Consider the following 20,902-nt stretch of genomic DNA (forward strand, 5'->3'; position numbering starts at 1 on the left):
CAGTGCAATTCTTTTCTTATGTCGACTACCTTCCAATCTTGTACGACACATTTCATTTTCTTGCTGAGCAACTTGTCTAATAAAAAAAAAGCAATCCAGGAAGAACAGCATGCCTTTCAGACTCAACAACATCGAATTACATGAGTCAGTAGAAAAATATCCTGCCACAACTTTAGATTAATGGACATTCACTGTAAGCACAATTTTCACTTGCACATACGCAATTGTTTGTCATACAAATGAGCTTTTATTCATTTTAACAACCTTGCACTGACATGTTTGATTAAGTGTTTACAAGAGATACATTTTTATTGCTCGAAATCGCTTAAATATATGCATGATATCTATTCATATAACGTACTAACCTGCTTGTCCTCATCTTCCACTTCAAGGGTCTTGCCATCAAAGCCCTTGACTATCTCTGCAGCCTTCCAGACAGCTGCTGGGTCTGGCAACCATACCCGAGCACCCTGCAAAAAAAAAAAAAAAACATTGAAGTAGTTACATAGCTCAAAATGTGGCAAATAACCTTTTTTTTTTCTTTTTAAAAGGTAATTTTGACAGCGGAGCTTTTCAGGTTGGTCATTGGCCCGTGCAGAGCAAACAGAATACACCATCATTGTGAACCGGTATGCATACACTGTCTGTCCTCTTCTGCTCCGTTCCGACAACACATTTGCCGATCTGTCGGGCATGGGATGTGATAACTCTGATTGGCGGGAGAACAAGTGCAGAGAGAGGAAGAAAGAAATATGGTTGGCAGGTAGAATCTCTTGGCAAGGAGGGATTTGAACCTGCAAGCCTCGATCCAAATGTAAGGACAGTAACCACTCCGGTATCCAGGGATGCAAGCTTTTATATTTAGCACAGCAAGGGGTTGGGAAAGGTAAGGAGGATGAAGAGTGAAAAGGGAGAGAGTAAAGCATAGCACAGAAAGAGAGAGAAATAGAGCAGGAGAAACCAGCAGGAAATAGAGAGAGAAATAAATACATAAAGGGGGAAAGAGTAATAGAAATAAACAGACAAAAAGCAATAGGAAAAGCAGGTGACCGGAAAAGCAAGAAAAAAGAAAATGAACAAAAAAGGCCACTGAGCTCTGCACTTACTTCAGGCTTGCTGCCACTAGTGCAAAGCTGCATTTTTTTTTTTTCCTGGTGCTAAATAGAATTGCACTCACCAAACTATAGAAAATAAACCAGAAAATTAGAGCACCCTAATTATTTTACTTTAGCACTGCTTTCTATGAACTAGTTCAGGTTTTTGCACCTGGTGAGGATATGCCACAGATTACGATACATTGGGTCACTGCACTTTTTTAGTCATTTTGGTTGTAGGCAAGCGTAGCCAAAAAAAAAATATGTATGTTACAGTCTAGTTCATTTCTTTATTATCGATGTCTTCATCGAAATACTAAACTACAGTTGCTTAAGCTAAGCAACAGTAGAAAATTTGGCCTATGTAGAGCTGTAAATACGAGTGCTGCCAGATGAAGTTAAAAAAACACCAGTTTCATTTAAAATGCCATGTTCTGCAGTTTTCTCATTTTCTGGGTGTCGTCCTTTACGTACAAGAGTCACAGCGCACAAAAACATTGCTGGTACTTTCAACGTGGAGGACATCACGTTTACATTGAAAGATTTTGCTCTCAATTTCATCTACATCAATAAAGAAAAATTCACAGTCACAATATGTAGAAACTTCGAAATTGTTTACCTCAGATGAACCTACTGTACGACAGAAATTCTTGCTGTCAATTTCTTTTGCTTGCAAGTGTTTGACAGAATATGATACATTCTCAAAATTCATTGAAAATGTTCTAGTATTGACCATAAAGTCAAAAATGTTAAAAGAAAACATTTCTTACTGCTTCATTTCACTTAACTCTGGTGTCACTAAAGTCTAAATTTATTAACTCAATCAAACAGCACTTGAAATGTGGCCTCTACACATGTATGTAAAACTCTACAGCAACAGCCAATTAGGGAGTTTCAGAGTAGGGGCCCCAAAGCAATAGCATTGAGGCATATGCACATGCGTGATACCCAAGCAGGGTTTGGGTTTTGCATCGTACCTACATCTCTAATTTAGCCGGCGCCCCAGATCCTACACCAGAAGCTTTGTGTCAAACAAATGCAAGGGCACCCACTAAAGCGACAGCCCTCAGCTGAGACTAGAGCGACTAAGATGAGGGCAAGTGTCCAAAGCACCGCAGATTGTATTATAAAATTCTTAGCTACTGCTTGACCCAAAGCAAGCACACGTAAAGGCCTTGGGGCGCTATTCGAGAACTCTCTATTATCGGAAGTACTCTTATCAGTACAATTATGCAACTGCTCTTTTGTGAATACCCTTCCATAGATTCGTTCTGAGCAGGAAATGTACAAAGAGAGGATGGAAACTGATATGCACAAATGACAGGCCGCATTAGTTGTAGCAGCGATAAAACTAGGCTGAGAGCAATGGGATTTCAAATTTACTGTCAGTGCCTGTCGTATCCTAATTGTTCCATAATTTTCTCAGCAAGATAGGTCACTTGGCTCAGATACTTGGAACCGCTACTGGCGATCTTCACACTGGCGCGAAAAAAACGAACGGCAATGCGCTTAATTATGAGCACCCTTGATCAACAGCACGGCTAGGTCGATAACGGCAAATTGGGCACACGTATATGACGAATGCCCAACACAACTATGGATATGTTTGGTTCCAGAACGAAGGTCGCCTACAGCTAGCAGGCCCGCATACTTTCCATCCGTACGCAGCGTGTGGTTGCGCTACAGCTATTTCAACATACGGACGGACGTCTGACAGTCGTCCTAGACAGCTCATTAACCGAAGGTCTGTACAGGCGCAATTCCATTGCATCGCAAGCGTGCGTACCTTTTCGCCGAAGCCAGCGCAGTCAGGCACTCTACGCGCACGGCCAGGCCGAGATGACCAACATCAACGCCCACTGCAGAATTACTCACATACTTGGGGCCTGGCTTCATTCCGAAGATACTTCCATACACGGACAACATATCATCTACGGAAGGTTGAAGCAATGAGCTCTCGCGAACACGAACGCGTCAGAGCGGAGCTGAATACCGTTAAAACTTTTAAATTCAGATGACAGCTGCCTCCTGTAAAGGTGCTGTTTGGAAACTTTGTCTGGCTGGTTTCAGCAGGCTCAGGCGACAGCTGATTCATTACAGCGACCCGAAACAGTTGCAGGACGCATTATTCCAAGTAATTTTCATGGGCAACATAGCAGGGCATGAAGTACTGATTTACGAACGAGGAATACAGCAAAGAATAACCACTATCGCAAGCAGTACTCAACGAAGCTCCACTGACCTTCGTGTAAAGCTCCTGTGTCGACATGTCTTCTTCTTTGAGGCTAAAAAGCCGACCTTCGGGGAACTAGCATTCTGGTCTGGTGTGTCGTGCTTTTCTTAAGAGCTATCTACACAGAGTAGGCGCAACAGCACAAGACATCGCCGACATTACATTAGCCCGTACAGTTGCCGGACAACCAGCAGAAGCTGCAGCACTTTGGGACACACTCGCTTGCTCTCTCGCTTTACCCTCCTTTCCTATTTGCTAGCAGCCGCTCCATTTATGTTTTGTGAATTTTTTTGTGCCTTCGATGAGCAATAACAGTGATGTATGTCTTTAAGAACTTTCACAAACCACTCTTACTTGTAACAGCTCTAAAATCAATAGTTAACGTCAATCAATTCGCAATTCTATTTCTTCATTTTCAGTTTTGGTTTCGGTTGCAATTTAGTGCTGCAACGGGAAGTGAACTTGTGTATGCATCGTCGCAATTTCGTGCAAACTATCCATTCTTTTTACTCGTTACTTTAGCACACTTGCTGCAAGGACAGTTGGTTTTCGCAACAGTGACTAATGACACACGATGCATGTGAACGAACCATCGTGTCCGCATGCACAGATGAACTCACCGTCTTCCAAGATGTGATCTGATAATTAGACAATCGTATTCTCCGCCTTTGGTCATCGCCAGCCTCAGCCCCGTAGTTGCACGTAATTATTTCGTCAGAGTAATGGAAGTTGCGAAGGCAGGCATTACCCATCTGGGTTTCGCCTGACATCCCTTCCTCTTGCGGCTGCTCGAAATTCGCGCGCAAAACAAACACGATTTACGACAGTAGATATTGACTAGTTTCAAAAAGCATTAACGTGCCCTGAAATACCACGAATACGAAAAGATTGTGCAACGTACCTGGCGGCACACGGTCGCGGCGAATTCATCTGATGCCTAGGTTCCTAATGCGTTCAGCATTGTATTGGCACTATCTAAAGTAATTAATTTAGATATACACAGTGTCTATAAGGTGGGGGCATCCATAAGGGCTTTCTTCTTCGTCTTTGTCCGACACCTCACATCTGACGGCTGAACTTCAATGTCTACCTTTCGACTGAATTCTTTGCATACACAGACACAGAAGAAATGATCGCCAATTTGCACTAGATGCAAAGCTCCACGGCTTGTTTATGGCCACGTTATTTGGCAGAGCCATCGTTCAAAACACGGAGGAAAGAAGAGGGACTCAAACGATTGATTTGACCCAGTGGCTGATATTTAAACGAAACCCGAACACCACGGTGTTGTGGTAGTTATGGTGATGATGATAGCCTCAATTCTCCTCGGGCCGTTTCAACACGCATTTCGCCTTGCCCTTCGTCCCTTCGCCGGCTTTCGCTTTTTGCAGTGTGTTTCATCGCTTCATGCCACGCATACTGCAGTATAAAAGTGTGCATCCCCAGAATCGCCCGCCTGAGTAGCCTGAAAGATAAAGGAAGCACGCCAAACTAGTCACTGCTAGGAAGTATGGTCGTCAAGTAAGCAGTTTTGATTCGTCTCTCAGCTGTCCTTCATCAATATTACAGAGCAAACCTAATGTACAAAGTTGGTTCTGTAGCATTTCAACGTTTACAATGTAAGTCACATTCCCGGTCACTCTATTTTATGCTCCCTCGCGGCAGCACTTTCGATTCTTCGCGAAACCTACGTGTAACGCTTTTATTTACTCTTGAAGGAATAAAACTGAAACTTGATCTGTCGGTAAAGCGTGTTGTGTTGCTGAATGATGTTATAGAAGTACTCGTCTTTGTTACTCGGTGTCTGTGGACTCGTAACAGAAAAGCCCGTATGGCGTACCGTTCAGTACCTTCGAATCCGCGTGATGACATCGTAAACGTTGTATACTTGTGTACGCTACCGAGATATATCTGTAGCACATTTTTTTTTCTTACTTTCTTGCAGGGGTGTCCTGAAGTTGAGCATTCTCGGCGGAGCGATCTACGCGACGCAAAAAGCCGGTATATGGGGCAATAGTACTCAGACTACCGAAAACATCAAAGCCTACATCACCACCAACCCCACCTTGAAGTACTACTGCACTTTGGCAAGTTGTGCTTCGTGAATGCGTTATTCATGCATGCACCTTACCTCAAGGTGTTAAGACGTGTGTTGTAGTTTCCAACAAATTAATTACCTAATAGGGAACATTGATGATCAAATTGCAATACTTGAGACATGATGGTAACTGAGCTGGGATACCTGACACACAATTACTTCTTACAAGCTAAGTTGTGCCATATTTATTTTTAATTCCTGGTTGTGGTCCAGGCACCAAGCAGAAAAGAACTTGGCATGAAAGCAGTGGACTACTGGAATGACGGTAAGTGTGGATGTGCTTTCCTCTTTGCAAACATTTTTTAAGGCATATCTACTTCTCATATTCCACTGTGTTGCGAGTCTACACGGAAAAAACACCTTGACTAACTAGTCCTATTCATATTTAATTGCACTCGAGGATTCTTCATTTCTGCATTGCATAACATTCAGTGTAGTTACCCTGTTAAAGAGACTGCAGCCCACTGAATTATCTTAAAGCACGTGCCAAAATTTGTACCTCAGAAGTAATTTGTCAAAAATAATTAAAGCTCTTGGATTGTGCAACATTGTACTACCACTGGCTGACATTGCATGAGCTTGTGTCGTATAACAAGATTGCTGTGGAAGCTCAGCAACATGGTAGAAGCCTCAATTTTGTAGTCGCCTCAATTGACACGGTAAACATAAGCTGGGTGTTAAAAGATTCAAGTATGTGAAGAGAAAAGATTAGAGTACGTGAAGAGCCTTCAAGTTTGAGAGATTTCATAGGAAGGGGCGGTCATTGAGGACGATGCCATCTTTAAGGAGGAGAGATCGTTAGCAGCCCATTTCACAATGAAAACCGTTGTGCTTTTGCGAGATCACAACAGCCGTTTTCATGGCCGCAGTTGTCCACCACCACCGATGTTTGTAACTACTATAGGGTGAAACGATAAAAGAGCAAAATGTGGGGAAAAAAACATTCAAGAGACAAAGGTTTTTGAACCTGGACGCCTTGCATAGCAGTGGAGTATTCGACCACGAGCCAGGCTAATGCTTGAGACTGTGTTCCAAACAGACCATATGAAGACTTCATGTCGGTGAAATAATTTTGTTAACATGTGTAATATAGCATTTTAGAAAAGTAAATGTACAACCAGGCGTCACACAATACGAATTGCACAACATGAGGGCCGTTGAATGCTTCCAACCTATTGCAAAAGGTTTGGCCATAATTCATTAGCCACAGCATCAACAGAGTGCGCATCATGCCTTACAGGTATGTAGGGAGTACAACACTTATTGGAAGAATAATGGCTCACTAGGTGCTTCCCTACATTACAAAAATATGATTCATGGTGTAGTTGTTCCAAGTTCTTTCTTTTAAGGTTTAAGGATGTCATTAAATCCAAAGTGGCAGGACACTGGGAAGTACTCCTCCTAGGTGGAAATCATTCATTCTTGTAGATAGCGAATTCTACACAATGTTGCAGTACTAGAGTTCTGATAAAGGAAGGTTGCCCTCACAGGATGGCAATGAAAGTTCAAGTATAATCTAGGTTACAGGGCACAGGACAACTAAAGACAAGTCCCAGGAATTTCTATGTCCATGATAAAAACCCTAGACAGACAGTGTATTTGCACGATTATAACTTCTCATTTTTATTTCTTTCTAAATGTAGCCCTAGAATTTCTGTGCACATTACCACTGGACCCAAAAGTGCAATCGGCGTCAAGTTTTAGTCTTTCTAAGATTTTTCTAATGTAAAATTACCTGCACATTAGAATTGGAGGCACGCCATAATCATGCAAACGTGATACGTTTCCTCCCAACCTCAAAGAGTTGGCTTCTTTATGTGCTTACAGTTGTTCTCCCCTCACCTTCCCATACCTCTGTAATTGCCGTGTTGAGGCCACTGGCAAGCACTCATTCATCACCAAGCTGGTGGATGGACAAGCCCATCAGCTCAAAGTGCACAGCAAGTTCTGGGTACCTTGGAGCCAGTCCTTGCAAGCCTTCTTTGACATCATGGATTGTAATCTACTTCGTGTAAGACAGTCGAAGTTGTCCTGTTCGAACCCTGCGACAGTTCAGTTTTATGACCTCCTGGGCCTGATTGGTACATATTGCTATGAATTCAAGCACATTATTTTCCCTCTTTCCTTCTCTATTCTTTCCCCTCTTTCCCTTGGTAAGGTAGCAAACTGGGTGCAACCTGATCAATCTCCCTGCCTTTCCTTTGCTTTTCTCTCTCTCTGCCTATTTTGTAACTTTCAGATGTAGTTAAAACGTTTGAGAGGTGCAGAACGATGCCCTTCCTTCCTTCCCTGTCCTGCAGGTGTCAAGGCCACATTCAAGCACCTCTTGAACACGCCAGAATATTCGAAGCAAGCTGCTTCGTGGTGCGTGAATGCTGTGTCCGGGATGATGGAGGAGCCTAAGACGCCACCCGCCGACACCAAGAAGCCATTAAAGTAACTTTCGTAGAGCCTAGGTGATCAGCTGTAGTAAATTGATAGCAGTGTGCACAAATAAAGCCGTAAAGCTGTTCTATTCCTGTTTCATTCCTGTTGCACCTTTATTGCAAGAGCACATAGAGCATAACACGATCGGAGCGTGGTGAGGGCAGCTTGAATCGTTCACAAGCGCATGACAGGTGCGTGTACCTGCTTTTAAAGTATTCGTTTATACAATACAGCTTTTACATGCATATCAGCCTCGATCACGCGGCATATTTTTGTTGAGTGCCACCATTTATTTAAAATTTGACCCTGCTACATAAACTTGCATGTACATTCTGCACAAAACATAAGCAGCAATTGCGATATTAAAAAGCAACGAAAAAATTAAAGTTACTGTGACTGGTTTTAAAATTTATCTATGCAAATTTGCACACTAAAGGCACTTAGGCATGCTTCACTACAATGCCTATCACACCAGCCATGGAGCTTTAGCACTGTGACACACCAGCAAACTCTTCTGAAATTGTTGCAAAGTTTTCAAGTTCAGCATCAAGTCTCACTAAGAATTGACTCTGTTTGCAGAGAGTTTTTAAATGATAGGCTGAATGAGCAAAAGCAAGGAAAGAAAAAAACGTGGCTGATCCCTCTATTTAGAAATCGGTATAACACGAAAGTGAGACGTGTCCTCCCATGGATAGTTGAGCGTTCATTGTGCATTGTTTCGCCACAAGGGCAAAAGAATTAATGCTACAGCAACAAATTGCTTTGTCATGCAAAGAACGGCAAGCAGCTCAAAACTTCCAGCGCACACCTCAAGCACAAACCATGCACAAAATGAGCATGCACAGGACGTGCACGGACAAACTGTCACAGCTTGACACTATGCTGCTCAAACAGAAAGAAAGATGCGCGAAATGGACGCACAAGTATACACAGGACAAGCGTGAACAACTGTCAATTCTTACTCGGTGTGCGAACAGCGCGCCAATCTCGTAAACGCGGTGAGCGAAGAGACATTTGTGCTCACTTTAACTACTGTAACTTTAAATATAATTTGCGGTGGAAGCACAAGAGGTACAAAGCACCCAAATCCAGAGATAAGCGTGCGCGCGAGTGGGCCACCATGCTAGAAAACGTTAATACGTACTATGACCACGCCATGTGGTGGCACGCATGCATAGCGACACGTGGGATGGCGCCCACGAGGACCTTCAGAGCGCGCGCGCCTGCCGTGCAATTTCGCTACTGATGATGAAAATGTTCTGTAGTTGCTCAACTTTGAGGATTGCCAGCGGTACATGGTGTATATAAATGGCTAGCCGTTGACAAGTTGGAGAAAGGTCATTCTGTGGCTTAGTGGTTAGCGTCGCGCGCTGAGGAGCGCGAGGCTGCTGGTTCGACGTCCTGCTGCAGAACTTTTCCTTCCCATTTTTTCTTTGCAATGTGTTAGTATATATTTTACGTCATATCTGTGACCGAAATATGTCAGCAGAGTCATGGCAAACCCCGGCATAACGCACTTTCGTGTTAAAAATGTAAAAAAAAAGCCAGGAGTCTGGAGAAGGTGGAATCTTGTGATAAAAAATTCGTGACAGGCTGCGATGCAAATATCCACCACCCCACGCCAAACTAAACAAGAAACAGCAGGTTGCCTGGAGACAACTACAGACACACACGTACCCGAATCCGGTGGTCCTTCGCCTCTGCTACCCAGGCATTTATACGTGCGACGCGTGTAAGGCGTGCGGAGCCAGAGCGACGCTGCATCACATGCTGTGGAAGTGTACCGGTAACGCGCAGCAGTCCCCTACGAACCCGGTAGACATGGCGGTCTTGAACCGCGAGGCGCGATGGGAGGCGGCTCTGCTCAGCCACAACCTTGCCGATCAACTGTGGGCCGTCCGGCATGCCCAGGATGCCGCCCGGGTCCAAGGACTCGAGGCCGTCACCTAGGCCGGGGTGCTTGTAGCCCCACCCCGCTCAATGACGCCGGACAGGTTCAATAAAGTTTTTACTCACTCACTCAGGCTGCGTACTAGAGCCAACAGGCAAGTCTGCCTGTTGGCTCAAGTGCACAACCCCGTCAATGAATATTACACAATGTGCCTACTGTGCTTACTATTGTTATCACATGAGCAAATTAAAAGGCATTTAATCTGAGGATGATACGCCACAAAGAATGAATAAAGAACAGTGTGTGCATCAAGATATGAAGCAAGACCTTGTTTGCGTTTTATGACGAATTTGCCTAATAATACTCCACTGCAACATGGCATGTATTACAGTGAAGCCAAGTAGTACTTGCGCCTAACATTTTTTTATACTAAATTACCAGCATAATGAACTGTATTCCTTCCAGATGCTATACATCCGGAGTTCTATTATGCACCATTTCCAAAATTGAGATTTCACCAGTTCCATGTCGATCCGCCTTAGAAAGTATAGGTCAAGTTTGAAACCTCTTTTTTTTTTTCATTACTCCAATAACACGCTACTTACGATTTCAAAAAAAAATGATTCCGGTGGTTTCCAGTGCCTAAACAACATACTCACCTTCAAAGGTTCCAGGGCTTTCAAGGGTTCCAGGGATCTACAGACACCCCGAATCGTGGTACCTACTACAGAGTCCGTGGGTGGCGATAGCCGATTTTCCCAGGGTTAAAGAAGAAGACGTACACATTGAAGAAAGCTAATGGCCGAGCAACAGCTGTCGAAGCAGTTCTAAAGGGAAAAGACTACATGAAGATGAAGGTTTAGGTCCTGCCTGCACAAAGACATTTCATCCACATTTTAATGAAAACATTAATTTCCCCATGCTATTTCCGCCTTTATTGTGTATATTCACTTCTCATATAACAAAAAAAAAAATCCAACCCAGCAGCTGCATTAGTTGCCCTTGCTCAGTATGGGTACCCACACGCTGCGCTTATTTGGTCAGTTTGCCCAAACTTTTCTTAAAGGCACTTATTGGAAGAACACAAGGCGTGCATTTATGTACAATTCTTGTGCTTAAAACACAGAACAGAAATCAGATTCAGAATGCAGCAATGGGTTACCACAAGTAGTTTTTAATTGAATATGCAACTGTCACGAGTGACTACAATAATATTTACAACATATTATGTTTATTTATCTGGTACACATTCCTGGCACAGTCTTGAGAAAATGCACACTCGTTCTACCATTTTTAGGAACAGCTCACCACATAAGGCGGGGAGGGCAAAAATTAAAAAGTGATAAAAAGCATGCTTTTGCTGTTATCACGCTATATGACTGCATCATGTCATATTGTACATTAGTCGTGATGCCTCGTGCAAATGAATCTAGAAGCTGCTCATGTGTCGTACAAAAAGGCTTTCAAAAATATATAAAACATCTAGCACCAAAGTGCAGCGTGGCAAAAATAGCTTACAAACACTTGAATAAAAAAAGTTGCTGGTAACATAATAAACGTCGCGTCTACTGAGGTCCACTCATTTCTTGTGTCGCCTGATTGAGTGATTCCATAGCTGTCCTGGGAATTTCGCTTGGCCTGGTGCTAGCTTCAGGAGCATGACTTGATGCATCCTTGCTTTCTTGGTCCGAAAAAGTCCCATCACTTCTTTCCTGCAAAAGGCAACACACGATAAGTCCGGCATCATGCAAAAAGCAAATATGGCACGATCTTATTAGAAAATCAGTAATTACTGATTCAGCTTTACTCTAACTTCTTTCGCTAAGAAGAAACACTACAATGCATTACAAGAGCTGTAATGTGCAATTTCGTGACTATTAAGGAGCTAGTTTGGTCGTATGACGCATTTTTGTTCTAGCACAAATATAACATTGGTGAATGGCATTCAGTAGCCGCACAAAAAGAAGTGAGCTTTCTAGGTCATGAAAACGAGCATTGTAGTCACCTGGCCAGTATTGCATTAGTTGTGTTTGCAGTCCCTTTCAGCTGAGATTTGAGCTCGAAAAGCCACCACACAGATAAATCACTTGACAGAGACGAGCTGATATAAAAAAAATTCTGGGATTTTACTTGACAAAAGAATATGATTACGACCATGTCATAGTGGGGGACTACGCATTAATTTTGGCTGTATGAACTTTCTTAGCAGTCATGCACATATAATTACATGAGTGTTCTTGCATCGCACCCACACTGAAATGCACCTGTGGCGATTAGAAATGGAACATGCGTCTCCGAGCTTTGCAACATAACGCATTTGCCACTAAGGTACTATGAAAGGTACAGACAAGACGAAAGGTAGTGAAAGCCTCGCAGCAGGTATTCAGTGAGCACAGTGCAAAGGGCAGTGTACTAGGTTCAGTCACCCTTACCACCCTCTTCTACATTTCACTCCCCTCCCTTGTGACACTGCACCACGTTCTTTCGTCGGTAGCAGAAATAATTGTCTTTCCCGACTTCAAACCATTACCTTCACAATGTGAAAGAACATAAAGTTAATAGAATACTTTGCTGGGTGAGTTAGCTCGTCTCAGTACAAAATTGGAGCTCAATAAGATACCACTCACTACCAACCGGTTTATTAGAAAAAACCAAGAAAATTATGCACTCAATGTGACACAGGTGTACCTGTGCACACATCAAAAGGCGATTCTGATCAAAAGATCTGCTACAGATTATGGCAAAGCAGCTAGAATTCGCCCCCACAAACACACCGACGTTTGGGTGACACCATCTGCACCCTTCTTTTTCGCGTGACAACTGTGCGACTATTTTCCTGCTCCTTTATAGCACTCCAAAATTAAGAAAACGAAGGCACACAGTCACACACCTCGCAGTGAACAGAAAGATGTGTGCTGGTCATAAGAGAAAGCCTGGCCACAGCTGGCTTTAGTAGCTTACTCGCCTGAGAGTCTTGGCTTACTGCGGTGTCCTCGCATTCCATGGGGGTTGAAGGAGGCTGTTGTTGCTGCTGCTGGGTGGGTGCTGTGGTTGCCGCACTACTCGCTTGTTGCTGAGTGTCCTCTGTGGGAGATTCTTGGCTGGTGGCAGGAGGAGGACCACTGCCGCCATTGCCTCTTTCTTCACCATCATTGTCCTCTTCTTCCTTGGGCACTGCCGAAGCTTCTGTTTGGTGCTGCCCCCCCGAGGGGGCACAGGGGGGAGACGACGACAATGTGTCCATGGGTTCGGGCAAGCTGTTACCCTCTTTGGAGACATCTCCATTGTCTTCAGGCGAGCCTGTCACGCCACCATCGGTTCCCTCTTCGCCTTCCTTAGGTTTGCTGTCGCCATTGCCACGCTGCTCCTCCTTGGCTGCATTGTCCTTCTTCAGCTGCTCCAGAGCACGCTCCACCATCTTCTGGTACGTCTCCGTGTCGACAGTCTTTCCACAAAGCTGCATGTACAGAAACAGCAATGTTTCTCTTCTACTTGTTTATATGCGTGCGTGAAGGGGTGTGCACCATATTTACTTTCTCGTGTACTTAAGTACAAAAAAAAAAACATGGCTAATATGTTTCTCATTCTGCCAATTTTCCAGCTGTTGTGTCGCTGAAATATTGTCACTGTGAAAAGCTCTTACACCGACACGCATGTTACTAGCTCGCCTAATTCATCACTGCGTAAAAGTACGCAATGCAGCCAAGGGCAGGCAGGGGGACGAAAAGATGTGTAAAAACGCTAACTGCCAACTTAGCTTTCATTAGACACAGAAGTTTACACAGAAAAACAAAATGCAATAGAAAAGATCGCCACTTCCCCCCACTCTTCATGCTGAAGTTCAGGGGTGCGAACTCTTTTCGCAAAAAGGCAATCGATGGCTTACACACACCTCTTTCATGTGCAACACCGGCTGCTTCATATGCAAAGTCACTATTCCACCATGCCTACACAGCTCGCATTGCAAATTTAGTGAATATTGAAAGATATGGCACATTGCAAGGGCAAGCATTTTTTTTTATATAATTGAATAAGTTTAGGGCATTGCTCAGAAAGAAAGTTGACCTTTACAAGTAAAATGTGCACCATCACTACCTCCACTTCTAGTAGCCAATGCTGTTGGCAGAAAATGTGCATTGGGTACAAGAACGACGATGGAAGAAACTGCAGGGGAAAGCAGTGAAAAAATTTTGTACCTTTTTCAAGTCTGCCTGAAATAGCTCGCTGGCATCAAGGAACTTTCGCTTTTTGGCTTCGAATTTCTCCTCAATCTGCTGTAGTTCAGCTTCCAATTTTTCCTGAAAGAAAGTTCCGCTAAGCCAACCAAACTGATAACCAAACCTTATATGTACTTAGTGAGGAGAAAATACTGATCTCATCATACTCCGCAAAGAAACACAGCCAGCCCTCAATGCAACAATACTCGGGACATAATGAAAACTGGTATTCCAAGCTAAGTTCCTAGAAAAAAAAATGTTTCTTTTTTTGTCAGTAAGCAAATCAAATATGCACAGCAGTTATGATTTAACTAAGCCTTTGTAACAGAGTCAAGCATGCAATACATTGTTTGCAAGGTGCTAGGAATGAAGGTGGCTGTGGGCCACGTTTGATGCCAGTCATACGAAATCTCATAAAAGTGGCTTGCATTCCCTCAAGTTGTCACAAAAAACTACTTTCCTCCATTTCAGGTGCGAATCTTCTCAGATGCTGCATTGTTAATGGTGTACCGCCACAGCTGACAGAACATTCCCATTTAATTAGGGCACATGCAAGATTTACACAGTGTAAAGCTCAGCTAATATACTACTAAGGATGAAGACAGCACAAAGGGACATACATACCTGGTGCATAGTGAGGGACTGCACTTGACGCTTAAGAACACTCATACGCGCTGTTGTGACAACCGATCTTACGTCAGGCACCACAGCATCACTGAAGATTTCGTTGATCAGCCTGTGATTCCGCATGTATCGAGATGCTGCTATGTGCTTCATGGAGAACTCATCGATATCTGAGGGCAGGAGGCATCATTAACACATGTTATCCACAGGAGGAAGTGGAACAACAAGTACAACAACAATAACAATCCTGACTGTGACATTCCCTCAGTAAACAACAATCGTTCATCGCTAAGTGCTCTTTTTTCCACTTACATTTACTGCAACAATTGTATAAAACTAAATACATGTGAATCTTTTGTAATGCTTCACAAAAATGATGGTCTGTAAATAGTAAGCAGTCGTTTTTTGATGGCTGGTGTTACTAAATCAAAAATTTTCTGTCTGTAAGCTCAGCTGCGTATTGTGTCCCTCTTTATGTCATTATGGTGGAGGGGGCACCTTGATGCAATACGACGTGGCACCATGCTAGCGATGGAAACCTACCCGCATAAACAAATGTATCAACAAAAATATAGTGAAAATTACCGTCACATAGCTGCTGCAGTTGAGTGGCATGCATTCTCTCATAACAAATATGGCCATTGTCAACTGGATGAGGCCACACTAGTTTGCTGCATTGCATTGCTCTTGCTGTGCTTAAATGCTACACACGAGTACCAAAGGAGACGCCAATGAAGTTTCACAAGGCTTACATGGTGATGAGACAAACGTAGTCACATTCCACGTTTTTTTTTTTCGTGGAGGTCTTTAAACATGCTGTTATTTAAAAAATTTAACAAGACCAGTTTGCTCACACTTGTCTTCCATTTTTTTTAACCCAGCTGTAAATATAAGAATCGATAGTAGTAAGCCAGTTTTATTTCAACATGCCATTCATGCCAAGAGATCTTACAGAATTGGCGCGTAAAAACAATACAACCGTAGCTAGTGATAACAGGTTAATTTGGCACTGATGACACCTACTGAACAAAGCCGTTGCGGGAATGTGCATGTCACTGCCAGTGACACTTAAGCAAGCATAGTTAACTCACAAAGCCCCCAATGAGAAATACTTGGAAGGAGACCTACCACTCAAACCCTTGACTTCCAAAAGGTAAATGCTATTGCTCATTGAGCCAGAGCCTATCCCTACATAAACGAGACAAAAATGGTCGCAATTACATTTCAATGAACACGTGCTCCTGCAATTCACAGGCAAGGGAAGAAGAAAAAGCAAGTTCCGCATGTGCAAAAGCCACATTCACACAGCTGTCATGTACTCAGCTGGTCTAGAGTACAGTAAATATGAACCGTGCAGCTAAAGTTATCTTTTCCACTAAGTCACCTTAATTAATTGTAACCGGTCTTCTTCAGTAACTTGCAAATACAAGTAGTTAAAACATTTTTGGCAGGTAAGGTGCATACTGAGGTTTGTTCAGGCTTTTGAGATGTGGCTTTCAACATGCCAAACCATTTCACTAAAGCAAGCATTTTTGCAAATGTCATAGAGGCCAATTTAGGAAATTAAGAATAAGAGGGGGGTAAGTCTCATTCTGATATCAATATCTTGAGAAGCAGACCTATATTCTCTTTGACTTGCCTACGTCGAGACGAAGAACATTCGTTCAATCAAGACACTGCTGCTCAGACTGAGGCTTCACCCTCTTTTGTTCTCTAGTTGATTTGTTCAACTCTCTGTACTTCTGAGCAACCTCCAGTCTCAATTTGACATTATCCAGTTCATTACAGACAATCCAACTGTTCTATTTGACCTTATTGCTCTTTTTTAATCGCGAAAATAACAAAAAAAGTTTTACAAATGCAGCTGCTGTTATGCAAGCATAATGCTTACTTGTTCAAAGTGTCAAAAATGAAAATTTATTTCAATGTGTGCCATGTGTGTCCCAAAAATGAACACATGCATTATAGTCATGTCTCAGTGCAAGTGCTTAAAACTTTAATTCTACAGTGCTAAGAACAGATCAATACAGATAAATGGATGATGGCTCTGCACTCCCTCTACTGCCCTTTGTAAGTAAACAAGGCGCTGGAGTTACAAAACAAAATTGACATAAAATAGCCCATCAATCAATATAAAGACTTCAGATTATAGCAGCTAAATATATTTATAATGATAGAAATAAAATGAGACGTGGATCATACTGAGCTGAAAATACACAGGTTCTGTGTATGAAGAAGTGGCCCTAGCATTCATAGTAGTTGGAAGAAACAAACGAGAAAATAAAGTATGACCACACTTGACAATATGTTTCATAAATGAAAAAATTGCCACTAAACTGACAATTTTTTCGGCCCCTTAAGTCAAACTGCTCCCCATTTAGCACAACAATGCCTGCGAATACATTGACTGGGGAAGCTAAATATTTCGCAATAAATACCAGCCCTTGGGCTTATCAAAGGCCATGGTATGAATGAAAGAATATTCTTGCACTAATAATAACTCTTTGGAAATAGCTCCTCCGCAAATGCGGAAACTACGCCACACGTGCAGCTTGGTATGAAAGAAGACAAGTCTCTTAACCGCTGAATAACAATGAAACTCGGCAGGCACCTTAACTACTATCATTTTGCAGACTAGATTAAAAAAATGCAGTTTTCTAGTTATCGGATACATGAAAACAAACAGAAGAAATGTAAATAAAGAGAAACCAAAACTAAGGTTTTCCCAAGCAAAATATCATTATGAAAAAAATAATTGACGACACACGGACACATTTGCTTTTTTTTAAATTTCTATAGGCAGACATGCTCAGCTTAGACTTGCTCTTTTACACACTTAAGGTGTGAAAATGGGGCATGCAATCGGCATCAATAGTTAATACTGAGTGGGTACACGATACCGAAACTAAAGAGCGGGAAGAAATGGCAAAGTGCAGGAGCAGAGCTTTCAAACAGCATTATTTTAGAAACAAAACAAAACAGCCAGAAAACTAGGAAAACTTCTAAGCACAGGGTGAAATAAAACACAGACTTCTCTGTCCCGCATCAGCAGCAGCAGCAGCAACAACACCAAACTAAGAATGCCTTTCCAGTTGACAAGCACTGGCCTCCAAATTTACTGAAAATTTCGCCGAAGGAAAGCAGCAGCGACGAATTCTTGGTGGGAAATACACTGCCTTGAGGCTCTTGCCAATAGTGAAGAGGAACAAGCGTGCAACGAGAAACCGCCTCACGCCCACCGCACCCTCATTACAAGCCTACCTTTGACACCTGACGAGACACAACTATAAAGGATGTGTTCAGCACACACACAAACACACAAAAAAAACTCAAAATGGCACGAAGTAAACCCGTGATGCAGCAACTTTTGCGTCATGCAGTGCACAGGTGTTACGCAAAAAAAAATTCATAATTCACAATAAATTATGAATTCAAAAATTCTTCATAATAAGACAGAACAAATTTAGTCTGCGCACATCTCACCCAATACAAAAATGTCTTCTCAAACACCTGAAATGCCATGCTGTGCACCCTATAAGTTATCAAAACATTCAGACATCTTAGTCCAAAAGGACGGTTCTCATATTTACAAGTTGAATGTCTTTCAGAAGCAGTTCCAAAGGCAGTCTTATGTACTTACAACATTTCTAGAACTGGACTGGAATATCATTACCAAAGACTGTTTTAAGTTAAGAGCAGCATAAATATAAGCTAACAAGCCAAAGCATGGTCTCAAGTCAATAGGTTTCACAGTACTGTTAAACCCTCTTATAAGGCGCATGGTATGGGCAGCAATTCTTGTCTTTTATATGAGATGTCTCTTTTAAGCAGGAGACCTCGTATGCATTTTCTTATCAACCCACATCTTACTCTAGGCACTCTGGTGTCTCTTATACCCATTTGTCTCTTATATCAGTATCTCTTATTATGGGGTTCGACTGTAATATGTAGTCGAGCGACATGCAAGGGCCTGAAATAGAACAGTGGCAGTATCGTGCTAAGACTGTAAGTGCACCTCACTTTATTCAGGGTTTCTAAGTGGGCATTCAGATTTTATGACCGAGGGAGAGAGAGAGACAAAGAAACGATGATATTCCGTAAAAGCAATATCTGCATCTGAAAGCTCACCATCTTCATCTTCTGCCGGCTGTATGCTAACCTTGCCATCACTCTTTTGAGAACTCATGAGGGACTGCAAAGGAAGGCACAAGCATGAGGAATTAAAGGAGGAAGAAGTCATCCCTAGCGATGCCACGAAGAAAAAGAAAGTGTCTACCCAATTTTTCGGCATGATGACTAATATTGATTTGAACCTAGATTTATAACACATAACCCTATGGACACAAAAATTTAAAAGCATGGACTGTTTGGCCTTTACAGAGCTATGCTTACAAGAAGTCTACGGCAAGAAGATACATGCCTTTCTTCTCAAAATCTAGAGAGACTTTCAAACCACTTTCAATTCTTCATATTTCAATGCTTATGTAATTTGCATAAGCTGCACGTGCCTGCCTTTTTTCTTTATAGCTGTTTTGTGTACATCTTTTTAATTTTTCTTTGTTTCCATGTGTTAATTATAATTATGCATATATTCTTGCATTTTATGGCTTCATTTTCGATTCCTCGTAGTATGTTCATATTTGTTATGTCATGTACGAGTAATTATGTGTGTACAGCACAGTCCACTGTTGAAAGGAACACACGAATAGAGACTGTTCATATTGCTGACCTTCTAACAGCAAGTGGATAAGGAAACGATCTCCATGCACGCAACTAATCTGTCAAGCGAGTTCAGAACTTTCATTCACCAATAGTTTTATGCAAATCAAAGCCACTATGCTTCTGTAAGATAGAGAAATCTGAATGTGCTGGGCACATAAGTCTTCCCTTTAACAGTGGACGCATCTGTACATCGGTGATCGTCACTCTGTCAGGCTTTTTTGCTTTCATGCCGATTCCTAAGGAAACTATGCGTACTGATTGCTGGCAATGAATATGAAATTAAACATGAGAATAAGAGAAGCGCCGCAGCACTGACCGAACTTACAACCGACGGACTCCTTTCAAGGGCCTCCCGTTCTTCGGCTGCTTGCTGGGCTGAAAGGAGAGGACATACCCATGAAAGTGTTTCTGCTTGAAACCAGCTAACGTTGAGAAGACAACATGTGCATATCTGGCTCATGTTGCCTGAAGAATACCACGCAAACTTCCCGTAGATTCACACTGCCCACTGTAAACGATACTTAGCAATATTTCACATTTGTTTGCTACTAACAGCTACAACAAATCATGATGAAATATATAAATCACACAAACTGAATTATGCTTTCAAGTGATGATAGAATGTTGCATAGCACAGACTGTCGTACACCCGTTAACACGAATTTTGCCAGACACTCACCCCTAACCTTGGCAGCCACCCATGCCTGGTATGCAGGGGAGCTGTGATAGGACTTGAGTGCCTCATTGTACTCCATCTGCAAGAGTGACCGATGAAATTGGCACAACTCACCTTGAAGATGCGGGTTCATATGCAAAGGGCTGTGCGACAAAGCTGAAGTAGCCATGCATCAAGCAGGTTTTCATTTGGCGTTACGGGAAAGGCAAGAAAAGTCAGTGTGGAAGTACGCCAAGCTAATTCAAGTGCAGGAGAGGGCAGATCAATGATGTGCTACGACAGAGGGCATTTGCGGCACCTGCTGCTACTGTAGCATCCGGGGATGATAAGAGAGAATAAAAAGTGAACAGGGCACAACAATTTTTACTTAACATTGGCCTACTTGTAGCACCAGTCCTCACCCAACAAATTTTAGCAGAAACAAATAAGGGAAGTTTGATTACTTTCGTTCCTAGGAAACTAGATTTTCGAAAAAATCTTGGCACTCAGCTTTTCACTTCATAGTGAAGTTGCTTTGGATATGGCAGCCTCTGGTTATGGTCATGACACGCGCATGGTTGATAAAATTGAAATACTTTGTTTAACTTGCACTTCAACTCCTTTGTTCGGAACAGATTCCTATAGTATTAAAAAAAAACACTTCTACGTGAATCTCGGCAGTCACTATTACAAGAGCGATTCGCAACAAGTCGAAAATGGACAGCCAATGTCCGTCAAGAAAAAAAAAAACTTCTGGTATCGTAACTTGATTGTGCGACAACCTGGAGGGGAAGAAATCGAGATTTAACCTCAGCTACTTGGAGTAATTAAATGTGTACATATATAAAACTAAATAACTTTTTTTTTGCATTTTACCGCCACCACCAGGAGCGTAGCAGTGAAACACCGTAACGACACTGCTAAGACAATGGGTGATTAGA

At 42.4% G+C, this 20,902-nt stretch overlaps 3 protein-coding genes across 16 annotated transcripts in view; 1 reads left to right on the forward strand and 2 right to left on the reverse strand.

Annotated features, from left to right (window-relative positions):
- Positions 1-4,328, reverse strand: part of didum (dilute class unconventional myosin) — a 56,912-nt gene extending 52,584 nt beyond the window's left edge. For 2 of the 3 annotated variants that reach the window (XM_075892776.1, XM_075892775.1), the window contains exons 1-3: positions 4,229-4,328; positions 3,948-4,112; positions 366-470 (exon numbers count right to left, since the gene is read on the reverse strand). In XM_075892776.1, coding sequence (XP_075748891.1) covers positions 366-470; positions 3,948-4,097 — 255 coding nt within the window. In that variant the 5' untranslated portion in view covers positions 4,098-4,112; positions 4,229-4,328. Of the gene's footprint in view, positions 1-365; positions 471-3,336; positions 3,522-3,947; positions 4,113-4,228 lie in introns of those variants that run through there. The other variant, XM_037422899.2, reaches the window with a different exon arrangement.
- On the forward strand, positions 4,170-7,940 carry LOC119171982 (MICOS complex subunit MIC13 homolog QIL1). 2 transcript variants are annotated; one of them, XM_037422913.2, is made up of 4 exons: positions 4,170-4,848; positions 5,273-5,414; positions 5,639-5,690; positions 7,726-7,940. In XM_037422913.2, exons 1-4 carry the CDS (start codon positions 4,838-4,840, stop codon positions 7,863-7,865), a joined length of 345 nt encoding a protein of 114 aa, XP_037278810.2. In that variant the 5' UTR covers positions 4,170-4,837; the 3' UTR covers positions 7,866-7,940. The 2 variants fall into 2 exon arrangements, with proteins under 2 accessions (XP_037278810.2, XP_037278811.2); XM_037422914.2 differs by having other exon boundaries at positions 4,814-4,946.
- Positions 7,941-10,897: 2,957 nt separating this feature from the next.
- The window catches only part of LOC119171979 (SWI/SNF-related matrix-associated actin-dependent regulator of chromatin subfamily E member 1), a 45,075-nt gene continuing 35,070 nt past the window's right edge, over positions 10,898-20,902 (reverse strand). For 6 of the 11 annotated variants that reach the window (XM_075892777.1, XM_037422910.2, XM_037422909.2 and 3 more), the window contains 8 exons: positions 19,986-20,061; positions 19,623-19,681; positions 18,713-18,776; positions 15,713-15,772; positions 14,585-14,754; positions 13,940-14,041; positions 12,709-13,200; positions 10,898-11,455 (listed from right to left, as the gene is read on the reverse strand). In XM_075892777.1, coding sequence (XP_075748892.1) covers positions 11,309-11,455; positions 12,709-13,200; positions 13,940-14,041; positions 14,585-14,754; positions 15,713-15,772; positions 18,713-18,776; positions 19,623-19,681; positions 19,986-20,061 — 1,170 coding nt within the window. In that variant the 3' untranslated portion in view covers positions 10,898-11,308. The remainder of the gene's footprint in view (positions 11,456-12,708; positions 13,201-13,939; positions 14,042-14,584; positions 14,755-15,712; positions 15,773-18,712; positions 18,777-19,622; positions 19,682-19,985; positions 20,062-20,902) is intronic. The other 5 variants (XM_037422906.2, XM_037422903.2, XM_037422908.2 and 2 more) reach the window with 4 other exon arrangements.

The sequence above is a fragment of the Rhipicephalus microplus genome, chromosome 4 (genome assembly GCF_043290135.1).
Source record: "Rhipicephalus microplus isolate Deutch F79 chromosome 4, USDA_Rmic, whole genome shotgun sequence".
NCBI classification, from domain to species: Eukaryota; Metazoa; Arthropoda; class Arachnida; order Ixodida; family Ixodidae; genus Rhipicephalus; species Rhipicephalus microplus.

Excerpts from the sequence above, each read along its gene's own strand:
- LOC119171982 (XM_037422913.2), top strand. Across the intron at positions 5,415-5,638 it reads TGAAGTACTACTGCACTTTG|GCACCAAGCAGAAAAGAACT; the intron begins GCAAGTTGTGCT and ends GTTGTGGTCCAG. Across the intron at positions 5,691-7,725 it reads AGTGGACTACTGGAATGACG|GTGTCAAGGCCACATTCAAG; the intron begins GTAAGTGTGGAT and ends CCTGTCCTGCAG.